This window comes from Microtus ochrogaster, chromosome 5 (genome assembly GCF_000317375.1).
Source record: "Microtus ochrogaster isolate Prairie Vole_2 chromosome 5, MicOch1.0, whole genome shotgun sequence".
NCBI classification, from domain to species: Eukaryota; Metazoa; Chordata; class Mammalia; order Rodentia; family Cricetidae; genus Microtus; species Microtus ochrogaster.
In genome coordinates this window covers 94,229,327-94,241,310 of record NC_022012.1, presented here as the reverse complement: position 1 = coordinate 94,241,310, position 11,984 = coordinate 94,229,327, and the positions used below count along the sequence as shown (strand labels likewise).

The following is an 11,984-nucleotide window of genomic DNA, read 5'->3' as shown; positions in this document are numbered from 1 at the left end:
CTCCCTGATTCCCCAGGCTCCCCTCTCTCCCTCTTCCCTGATTTCCCAGGCTCCCCTCTTCCTCCTCCCTGATTTCCCATGCTCCCCTCTCCCTCCTCCCTGACTCCCCAGGCTCCCCTCTCTCCCTCCTCCCTGACTCCCCAGGCTCCCCTCTCCCTCCTCCCTGACTCCCCAGGCTCCCTCTCCCCCTCCCTCCTCCCTGACTCCCCAGGCTCCCCTCTTCCTCCTCCCTGACTCCCAAGGCTCCCTCTCCCCCTCCCTCCTCCCTGATTCCCCAGGCTCTCCCCCCTCCTTCCTGATTCTCCAGGCTCCCAGGAGCTTCACTTTTGTTCTCTGAAGTTCTTTCCTTCCTTGCTTAGGTCAAGTTGAGCCTTTGTCTTTTCTCAGCGCAGTGCTCCCTGAGGTTCCTCCCTTCCAGGTCTGAGGTGTGTAGTAGTTGCTAAGGCTTTAGCAGATGCTCTTGACGACAACCTGACAACCCGTGAGCCCAGGTTCACCTGTAAAGGTTCCCATCATCCCATTCCCGGGTTCAGAGGGGCCTCCTGGCCCCTGAACAGGCTTCGCCTACCCATATGGTAGACTGGAAGTAATATATAATTAATGCTCCTTCCACCCAGAGGCCTGTCAAGAGCTGGTGTGCAGACACTCCGTCCTCGGCGGGCTGCTGTGCTTCCTAGGACCCTTGCTAGGGCTGGGTCTCACTCACCCATGGCACAGCATTCTCGGGACAACACCTTCTGTGGGCTTTTCTTCCTCTGTGCCCCCTTCCCCATTACACAGCAGACTTCCTGGGAACACTCCCAAGCGAACTGCTCCCACCCACATCCTAGTACCGTGTTTTGTTTCAAGAGAAACCCCAGCTGGAGAGGAGCCCCCACCACCTTTGTTGCTACCAGGTGCATAGGATCTAATGGATCCAGTCTTAGTCAAGACTGAGTTCTATGCATCTCACCCTGGAATAAACAATTAAAGGGGGTGTCAATACTCCATGTGACCATGTGGAGAGCCACATGGGCAGAGGAAAGACTTAAAGCAGGACATATGCTTTGGGATTACGGTCGTTAAGAGTTCTGTTGTCTAGAATCCCGGCTCCCAGAGGCTCCTCCAATGCTGAGGAAGCCCTAGAAAAACTGCTCTGCTCTGTGCTCAGCCCTGGACACACAGCGAGAGTCAGCTCAGGACTGCTGCTCCTGCCAACCCCAACCCCATCCTTCCACATCTGACCACGCCTCCAGGAGCCAGCACAGGACCGCTGCTCCTGACAAGTCCCCCCCATCTCCAGGAGCCAGCACAGACCCCTGCTCCTGCCATGCCCCCCCATCTCCAGGAACCAGACATGACCCCTGCTCCTGCCAAGTTCCCCCCATCTCCAGGAGCCTGTACAGGACTTCCGCTCCACCAACCCCCAACCCCATCTCCAGGCTGCTCTATCCAGATTTCCCATCATGCAGCATTTATTTGCAGAGCGGGCTACAAGGCATGTCAGCCATTGTAACACTGGCAGTGCTGGACTCCTGGCAGGAAGGGCATGCTCACCCAGGTGCAAGGTTGATGATTTTGCCATGCTCTCTATTTTGTTTTCCGTCAGATGAATGTGCCCAAGCTCAGACTGCAGCCCACAATTCCTTCAGGACTTTGCCGCCCTCCACTCTTTGCAAAAATGAGGAGTTACCCAGAGAAACGATGGCTCCACGCAGCCCCAGTGCCCTGCGCCAGCTCAGCAGTGTTGCAACTGTAACTGCGTCCGGGGCTTTCAGCAGTGAAGGCCTTGCGCAGCTCAGGCTGTGCAGGCGCCACCCTGAGAGCTGTACCCAGCACAGAGCGCCAGTTCCCGCCAGGCATGAGAGGGTGCCCACTCGATCTGGAGAGGACAGTGAGCCCTGGGGAAGGCCGACCGCCACACAGAGGGTCACAGTGAGGAGTGGTGATCATGGATGTGAAGCCAGGAAGTCTGACTCTGGCCACGGAGACAGATGGTGTGGCGGGCATATCTTCTCTGGCATTCAGAGCTGTGAACTCTTGGACAGGAAAATAAACAGGCTGAGCCCATAACGGAGAATGCATTCAACACAAGTTGAAACTTAGTGAGGTCTTCTGAATGCAAGAATAAATAAATCATGAAGACACAGGGTCCCCCAAGGAGGCCTGTGGTCACTGGAACCTGTCCTCCATACCGCCACCTGCTTTCAGAGGAGGCCTGGCTCTGTCACATCCCAAACAGAATATCTGACTGGGACAAGACACTGCAGTTAATCAAGGAAGATCCCAGGCCCTTCTGATGGGATGGAAGGCCAGGGAGGGGCCAACACAGGGCACGGGTGGCCCGGGTCCTCTGACTAGACTCACCATAGGTGCCTGGTGTTCTTGTGGCCCACACCCTTCAGCTGGGACCCTCCTCACTTCCTTTCCCCTTGGCAGCCCAAGTATCCCAAACCTTTGCTGGGGTGGGGTCATTCTTTCCTGCACAGAAATGCTGCCTTTCCCAGAGAGCCAATTCCTCATGTCTAAAGGCCATACACACACATGTATATATGTATACAAACACATGCACATACACACATGTGTATATATACATGCACAGATACACATATATACACACATGCACATACACATGCACACATGTATATATATGCACAGACACACACATATATACACACATGCACATACACATGCACACATGTGTATATACACATGCACAGACACATATATACACACATGCACATACACATGCACACATGTGTATATATACATGCACACACATATACACACATGCACATACACATGCACAGACACATATACACACATGCACATGTGGATATACATATGTACACATGTATACATACACGAACAAAATTAAAAATAAGCCAACGAATAAACCAGGCGTGACGGCATGTGCATCTAGATATAGCACTGGAGAAGAGGGACAGATGGATCCCGGTTCATCTGGCTGCCAGGCTAGACGAGGCTATACAGACTGGCTCCAGGCCAGTTTATAAAAAAAAAAAAAAAAAAAAGTCAACAGGCACCTGAGGAATGCAACTCAAAAGTTGACAACCTCTGGCCTCAACACACACTCACACACAGACACACACACACTCACACATACACATACTCACACACACACACACACACACCTGTCCACCTTCCCATACACATACAGGGAAGAGGGTAGAGAATAAAATGGAGTTCACAGAGGGGAGGAATGAGATTACCATATAGAAATCATAGCCACTCCATAGCCGAGGGACAGCCATCCTGAACACATGCTGAAGGAAAGAACACGTCTTTGATGGTCCCAAGGAGACGAAATATCCTGGATATCTTCACAAAAATGAAGAAAGACCCTGACTTAGGGTTACTATTGCTGTGATGAGACCCCATAATCAAAAGCAAACTGGGGAGAACAGGGTTTATTTTGGCTTACGCTCCCAGCTAGACAGGTCACTGAGGGAAGTCAGGACAGGAACCTGGAGGCCGGAGCTGATGCAGAGGCTGTGGAGGGTGCTCTTACTGGTTTTCTCAGCCTGCTTTCTTATAGAATCCAGAACCACCATCCCAGGGATGGCCCCACCCACAGTGGTCTGGACCTCCTCCATCAACCACTAATCAAGAAAATACCCTACAGATGGATCTCGTAGAGACATTTGCTCAGTTGAGTTCCCCTCCTTTCAGATGCCTCTAGCTTGTGTTGAGTGGACATAAAACTAGCCAGGACAGACCCACTGGGGGAAAAATGCAAGACACCTCCCAGAAACACAGGCAGATGGAGCATTAGACCCTGCTCTTGACAAGCGTGAAACATGTTTGGTTATTGGTTTGTTTTTGAGACAGGGTCTCTCTGTATAGCCATTCCTGTCCTGGAGCTCACTCTGTAGACCAAGCTGGTCTTGAACTCACGGAGATCCACCTGCCTCTGCCTCCTTTGTGCTGGGATTAAAGTTGTGCACCACCATGCCCAGTGAATGATGCATTTTATAAGGAAACTTTGCTGTCAGCCCACAGCAATTAAATTAATTCCAGTTAAATTCCAGGAGGGTTTGGGAAGGGAAGTAGCACGTTGACTGTGAAAATTACACGAAAACATTACCCCGGCAAATTCGGAAAATGACCCGTGAGAGAGATAGACTGTCCCTCCATAATAAAATGACCCGTGAGAGAGATAGACTGTCCCTCCATAATAAAATGATCCGTGAGAAAGGTAGACTGTCCCTCCATAATAAAACAGTGGTCCTGGCGTCTAGAGCAGCACAGTCTAGAAATGGCCGCAGATACCTAAAGAAGTTGACGCCAAAAAAGGTTGCATTGCAAAAGCAGGGAATGGGTCTCCAGGCATGGCACTGGGACATTTAGGCTTAAAGTATTTCCAGATGGACCCAAGATGGATTAAAAAAAGAAAAGAAAAAGAGAACTTTTAAAATATCTCTGAAGCGAGGGTGGCCTTTAAACTCAGCATGCACAGCTCAGTTCTTTCACAGAGCAAAGTCAGATTTCCACCCAGCAGAGAGTCTACGCCACCGCGGGGACAGTGCACTGCCCTGAAAAGAGAAGGCTGATTCCCTCAGTCCAAAGGAAAACTTTAGAAGTCCTTAAAAAAAAAAACAAAAACGACCACCCACCCAGCTGTGATGGTTGTTTATTAACAGCATGACCGCATTTAGAGTCACCATGGAGACAAATCTCAGGGCGCATGTCTGTGAGGAATTTTCTAGATTAACTGGGGTGGGTGGGAAGACCTATCCCGAGCATGGTCGGCACCACGTTAACTGTGGTCCCAGACTAAATAAAAAGGAGAAAGCTATCTATCCACCAGTATCCAACTCTCTGCTTTCTGACTGCGGGTCATGTGACCACCACCTTCTGCTTGGGTCACATGACCAGCCACCCCATGCTCCTGCCTTCCCTACCAGAGCCAGAATAAACCCTCCCTTCCTTGAGTGGCTCTTACCTTTCTGTCAAAGCAGTGAGACAAGTAATTAACACCCCGAACAAAACAGAACAAACACAAACTTTCCTTTTTCATTGTCTGTTTTGAAAAGGTTTTGAAACAGAGGCAGGGCTCCAGTGAGGTAAGAAAACATTAAGAAACTCACTGTTGGGGACACAGGGCAGCTGGGCAGCGAGGGGGGCCCTTACAGTTACACACCTTGTGCCTGTCCTTGGTCTCAGCACCAGGAGCTAGGCAGAATATAGATACTGTTTTATGGTTTCTGTGGGCTCCTCCCCTGTTGAGTGGGGTGTGTCTGCTCAGCCCTCAACCCCAACTAAAATCAACAATATATGTGTCACCTCACCGGAGTTCAGAGTTTTTGCCAAGGTTGCTATACCTTGGTCTTATGGTGCCAGCATCTTCCTACGCCTGACTGTTCCCATAGCAATCATTGATCACTATTCACTTCCTTCTTTGAGGCTCACTGATGCTTCAGGAGCCCTGAAGGGCTCCCCTGATGAGGTCAAGCTCACTCTCTCTCGGTTGTCTCCCTTCTGTGTCTGAGGAGGAGGGGTACATGACACTACCTCTCCCCCCGTGTGTGTGTGTGTGGCCCTGAGACCTTGCTCCAGCTGGATTAGGGTGTGACTGAGGCCAAACACCAAGACAAAGATCTGGAGAGGGAGAAGTTGGGAGGGCCATTCAAGGCACTGAAGGCCTTGCTTTGTCTGACAGGGCGGTAATGGATATAACCGTGACAGAGGACAGACACCCTCTCCGAGCTCTCTGGCTAGGCTGTGGTTCCTGCATGTCTTTGCTGTGGAGGGTTTCCCCATCACTGCAGTCAGAGAACCGCCCCCCCAGCTGCAATCTGGCAAGGAACTGGCTACGAGCTCCCCTAGACCAGTCCTGAGTCAGTTACTGCCCACCACTCTTAGAAGAGTCACTGTGGGGTGGGTCCCACACGCCCTTGGCTGTCTTCTCTCCTACGCGCTGGTCAGTCCTGTTGGGACCTTAGTGTCAGGCTCTGCTGCTGAGAAGGGAGACAAAGGCTTCTCTCAGGTCTCAGTGAAGGGACAGGGTTGGACAGGCTGTAGCAGAGACAAGAGACACAATAGAAGCCATTGTGTTGGCCTCAAGAAGAGACAGAGCCCAGACCTGGATCCTGGCAGCTGGGGCCTTCTGGGCCCTAGCTTTGGGGGCCACAAGCCTTGCTCAGCTGACTTCTCCACAGATCACCCAGGTCAGACAGTGATGAGAGTCTGGGGTCAGACTGGAGTGTGGAACTGTCTTCCAGGTCTGACAGTCATTGACCACTGGAAGTATTACCCAAGGAAGCCGTGATTACCCAAGGAAGTCCTCACAAGGTGGGTCTCTGACCATCCCCAGGGGACGGTCAGGGAACCATGGCTCACAAGACTTATGAGCCACGCCCCCAGGATCTAGAAGCAGTTCACTGCTGTTGGGAGTGGGGGTTCCCCAGAGACATAAGCGTCCATGCTCTGGTAACCCCTCACCCGTGTTCTTGTGAGCAACCCCAAGAAATTCAGGTGTGGGGGCTTCAGTGGAATCATTCTTTTACCAGCCCTCCACTCTCTCTGGAGTGAATACCAATAGACTCCTCAGGAAACAGGAAACACGCGGGAGAAAAGCCCCTCGCACAGGGAACCGTGGTGGTGTCAAACCCAGCACTTCCTTCCGGGCCTCTGAGTTTGCTAACAGGAGTCTGAGGGAGGCCGATAGCAGACAGAAGGCGAGCTGCATCTGGGGTTTGTGGCCAGCCGTGGGTCACTCAGCACCTCGGGTACCCGTGCAGAGATGCATGTTCTACAGCCTCACCGAGGTTTCTAGGAAGGTTCTGTCGGCCAGATGGTTGTTTTCCTTGACCGCTGTCCAGCAAACTAGGGAAAGGTGGCATGATCCCAGCCCCGTGTCTGACCACACTGCTGACCTGTGTGTGCCTTGGCTGCAGAGGTTTCTGTCCCCACTAGCAGAATTTGGCAGCTGAGGAAGGGTCCCATGCTGCAGACCTGGAGATGAACAGACGGGCTCTGTGCAGAGCAGGAAGCCATCCTGAGCACATTGCTGGAGCCCAGCTTTGCAAGGGTCTGCTTCCAGTCTCAGGGCTCCAGGGCCTCCCTGCAAATGTCCCTTTCTGCCCCCATTACTGGCCAGCTCAATAGTGGCTGTGAGAAGGGAGTGAGCTCTGGGCCAGGCCAGCCAGGCTGCCTCTCAGTCCCCTGGCTGTGACCTTAGACAAGGAAGTTAATCTCTCTGAACCTCAATGGCCCCATTTTCTTTTCCACTAATAATTACTCGTGTGTGTGTGTGTGTGTGTGTGTGTGTGTGTGCGCGCGCGCGCGTGTGTGTGTGTGTACATACCTATGCAATGTACAACAGTCACTCTCTGACCAGACATCTCCTCCTACCCAGCTCTGGGATTCCAAGAACTCACCACCACACTTGGCTTTTTACATGGAAGCCAGGAATTCAAACTCAGATCTGCTCGGCAAGTGCTTTACCTACCGAGCTCCTCCCCAGCCGGCTCAAGCTGAGAACATGCATAAACTTAGCGTCTCACCTGTAAGAATGCCTTGGGGATGGTCTCAGTCTGTTCCAGAGATGCATTTGGTCTGGTACCTACTGTTTAACAAGTGCACGCCCTCACCAGGTGCCTGTGTTAAATATATCCATAAACACCCCAGCACGCAGATGTCACGGGGCCAGTACCCCATCTGACATAGGCAGGGCCCCAAGACAGGCACTGGGACAAGAGTCCAGTGGGAGGCAGTTTATCTGTGATCGAACCCCAAGAACTTCAGCCCCTCAAGCTGTGTGGAACAGGCACACAGGGCATGTCTTGGTTTCCTTCCCCACTGCTGTGATAAAGAACCCCAACAAAAACAACCTGAGGGACGAAGGGCTTATTCTGGATCATGATTTGGGGGTACAGTCCATCATAATGGGGAAGTCACATTTTAACTGTGAGCAGAATTTCCCTGGGCAGGGGATTCTGGGATGTATACAATAGAGAAAGTGAATCAATCACTACAAAGGATTCATTGCTGTCCACTTCTTGGCGGTGGGAATGATCAGCTGTTTCAAGCTGCCTTTGTCCACGGCCAGCACCGGGGGCAGCCACACTCGTGCTCAGGAGCCCCCGGTGGACCCAAACCTTGCCATTCAACTCTACCTAGGATCCCAGCTCACCCACTCCAGCAACTTTAGACTTTTCTCTTGCCAGGCAGAGAAGCAAGAACCTCAGCGAATGCTCCGTGTCCAGATGTCTAGGGCTCTCCTTTTATTCCTTCTACCTCCGCCTCTCTCTCTCTCTCTCTCTCTCTCTCTCTCTCTCTCTCTCTCTCTCTCTCTCTCCCCTTATCTTATTTTAAATCATTCAACACTCTTGACTCCATGTTGGCTCAAAGATATAAAATTATAAACAGTGTTAAGACTGGAGAGACGGCTCAATGGTTAAGACCACTCCTTCTTACAGAGAACCTGGATTTGATTCCCAGCATCCACATGGCAGCTCACAGTCACCTGTGACTACAGTTCCAAGGGATACAACGCCCTCCTCTGGCTTTGGTGGTCACCAGGCATACATTTTGTAAACATACGTTCACGCAGGCAAAACACTCGTGCACATTGCAATAAAATACAACAAAAACTTGCAAACAGTGGCAAACTGGTCTTTTAACAATGACATTGGGGGAGGGGTCCTTATTTTGTAACTTGGGAATAAAACAGAATTTCCGGTAATTTCTGACATAGCCCAAAACATTCTTCTGCCTTTTCTGGAGTGTGTGTGTGGGGGAGGTGTACATGCATGTGTGAATGATGCATATGTAGAGGTCAAGGATCATCTTTGAATGTCTTCCACAGTTACTTTTTGAGACAGGGACTCACAATAAGCCTGGTGTTCTCTGGTCCACTTGTCTGCCTGGCCCCACCTCGCCAGTCTGGGACTACAGACAGGCCCTGCTTGGCTGGGTCTCCTAGTGTGTGGCCTGGCAAGTGTGTTAGTGAGGAAACCTCTCTTCCCAGCCCCCACGCCTGCCTTCTCAGCAGGCATTTGTGGTTCTAAAATCAAAGTATTGATCAACCATAAAGTGAAGGGCTGAGATGCATCATACAGTGTCACTAGCAGACTCTTCATCTAAAAGTAGATATAAACGCATACCTCTCACTAATAGGCAAATTCGCTTTCCTCTTTAATAAATGGCAAGGTTTTATGTATATCTGAGAATTGTTATATGCCTATATATCCAAAGTCACATGACTATTTCTTGGGTAAAACAGGGTTACAAATAGAATTCTGTTGTTGTTGTTGTTGTTGTTGTTGTTATTGGTAGTGGTCAGGTTTTTTGTTGTTGTTCTGTTGTTTTTTGTTTGTTTTTAGATGTGTAAGGGTGTTTTGCCTACATCTATGTCTAGGGACCCTGGGCATGTCTGGTACCTGACAAGGCCCGAAGAGAGCATCAGGTCACTGGAACTGGAATTACAATTGGCTGTGAGCCACCATGTAGGTCCCGGGGATCCACCCTTGGTCCTCTGCGAGAGCAGCCAGTGTACCTAACTGCTGAGCCATCTAGCCAGTCCCTGAGAGGAAGATGTTTAAGAAGCCCTGCTCCAGGGTATCACAGGACAAACAGACAGAAAAATGACAAGAACAGTTGCTTGGTAACAAAGGCCAGGATGGTGAGAAGAGGGCATCCTGGCCAGGCAAAGCTTCACCTGGAACTCCCTGACCCCACCCCACTGCCCAACCACACCTACCTGCAGCAGGAAGTCAAAGAGGGCCAAACGTGCCCACTCAGCATGGTGGATGCCCGGGCACAGGCTCTGGCCTGGCCAGCTGCAGCCGCTAGCCAGCAGGGCCTGGTACTGCAACCAGCCCAAGGCTAGAGAGTTCTGATCCTCATCTGGGTCTCCTAGGTGCTGCACATCGGGTGCCCACCAGATGACGGGTCTCAGACCGCCATCCGTGTAGCGGTAAGGCAGAAGAGGACTGTGAAAGCCCCGGGCTACAGCAGGCAGGCTCCGTCGGAGCCCCAGTACACGGTCCACATGGAAGGCTAGGACTTCATGCAGGTCCCTGGGCCTCTTAATGAGGCCGCAGAGGCCCTGGGAGCAGAGTTGGCTGAGCCTGAGAGGAGACATGTCCTGGAAGGCACCTGTAGCAGATAGTCCGACCTGCAGCACCTGCCCGTGGGCGGGAACCCTGGCTTTGCCCACCACCTCCCCATGGGCCAATAACCAGAGAGTCTGGATGTCATGTTCTGTGAACCACGGTGGAACCTGCTCCCCAGCTGCCGCACTGGCCAATGACCCGGGGGTCTCAGTATGGCACCACGGGGACCTCTGCAGCTCTGCAGCAGTACCAGGCCACCAGTGAGTCCCTGGACCTGAGGTGATACCCCCAGCCTTCCCACCAGGCAAGACTCTGTCCTTGGCTCCTGGCAGGGAGCTCCCAGCCAAACTCACTGCAGCGGTTCCTCCCCGTGCCTGGAAAGTTGCCAGGCTGCTTGCCTGGAGTGGTCTAACCAGGGTGTCTGTCTTATTCTGCCTCTCTTGGACAGGACCACTGTGCTCAGGCTGGTCCAGGTCTGTGCCTCCTGCATCTCTGACCTCGTTCTCCTGCACACGATGCTGGACACTGAGTGTTGGACCTCCTGGCCCAGCGGCATCTCTCCTGACCCTCAGTGGGTGTGTGCTTCTGTCTACTCGCACTCTGTGGCTTTGCTTCTCGGCACAGACCAAGATGGAATCTCTGGGCAAAGCCCGGCCTTTTCGGAAGCCCAGGTTTCTTGCCCGCTGCCTCTGGCTGGAGTTCAAAGTCTGCCAAATGTTGGGCTCAGGCATGCCGATTTTCCCCTGGAGCTCTAGGGGACCAAGTCTGGGGGTGGACGCTGGATGCTCCGGGGGGAAGTGAGTGACAGTCACTGCAGATAGGATCATCAGGAGGCAGAATGCCATCACTGACCGTTTCTTGCCACGAAGCCTTCTCCAGAGCCAAGACGCCTGAGGACAGGGTAGCAAAGAGAGCATGAGAACGGGGAAAGCCACCAACTTCAAACCACAGAACATTAAAGACTGTGAACAGTGCATAAGGGGCAGGAAGCAACAGCAGGACACCTAGCTTGCCCCACAAAGGGGAACGTGACAGCCCAGCCAACTGTCCCCCAGCTTCAGAGTTTGGCTTGCTTCTGAGCCAGGCTTCACTGATCCTTACAGACAGGCCTGGACTTCTCTGGGTTAGCTGCCACAGTGATTACCATGCCTCCCGCAGACTCCGCCCACTAAGTCCTCACCAGCTAGTGCTGACCCCGTTCCTTTCCATTCTGTGATCTTTATGACCATTCCAAACACACATACAAATAAAGCTCCATGGAAGTCCAAGTCTAAGAAAATCAGAGCAGTGGGCTCAGCCGTGGAGAGCACATACTGGACCTGAGTTCAGTTCCCAGCACCCACGCTGGGCAGCTCACAGGTGCTTCTAACTCCACTAGCATGAGATCTGGTCCCCTCTTCAAGCCTCCCTGGGGTACCCATACTCACACAGAAACATACATAAATGCATACACACACATACAATGAGATAAATAATTAATTTTTAAATTATTTTTATTTCATTTGCATTGGCATTTTGCCTGCATGTATGTCTGTGTGAGGGTGTCAAATCTTGGAGTTAGAGACAGTTGTTAGTTGCCATGTGGGTGCTAGGAATTGAATCCGGGTCCTCTGGAAGAGCAGCCAGTGCTCTTAACCACTGAGCCATCTTTCTAGCTCTTAAATCTTTAAAAAATAAAAAATGCAGAAAATTGGAGGGAAAACCCCCTTCTCCACGCAGGAAGTCATGGCCCTAATCTGGGGGTGTGCCACACAACATTCTGGTGAACATCCAGTGTGCCCTTCCCTGCAGAGACATCTGAAAATGTCGATAATGACACCAAGAGGAGTTGTGGGGCCCCACTTCCCACCATCCCTTGCCATGGTATGGGAACACTTTTAACCATCAGAACAACCGGAGAAATTGGGGCTAAGTAATTCATAT

General features: G+C 51.7%; 1 protein-coding gene across 3 annotated transcripts in view; it reads right to left on the bottom strand.

Annotated features, from left to right (window-relative positions):
* Window positions 1-11,984, bottom strand: part of Fam198a (family with sequence similarity 198 member A) — a 31,858-nt gene that overhangs the window by 4,263 nt on the left and 15,611 nt on the right. For 2 of the 3 annotated variants that reach the window (XM_026778960.1, XM_026778961.1), the window contains exon 1: window positions 9,707-11,537. In XM_026778960.1, the coding sequence (XP_026634761.1) occupies window positions 9,707-11,038 (1,332 nt within the window). In that variant the 5' untranslated portion in view covers window positions 11,039-11,537. Of the gene's footprint in view, window positions 1-9,706; window positions 11,538-11,984 lie in introns of those variants that run through there. The other variant, XM_005348136.3, reaches the window with a different exon arrangement.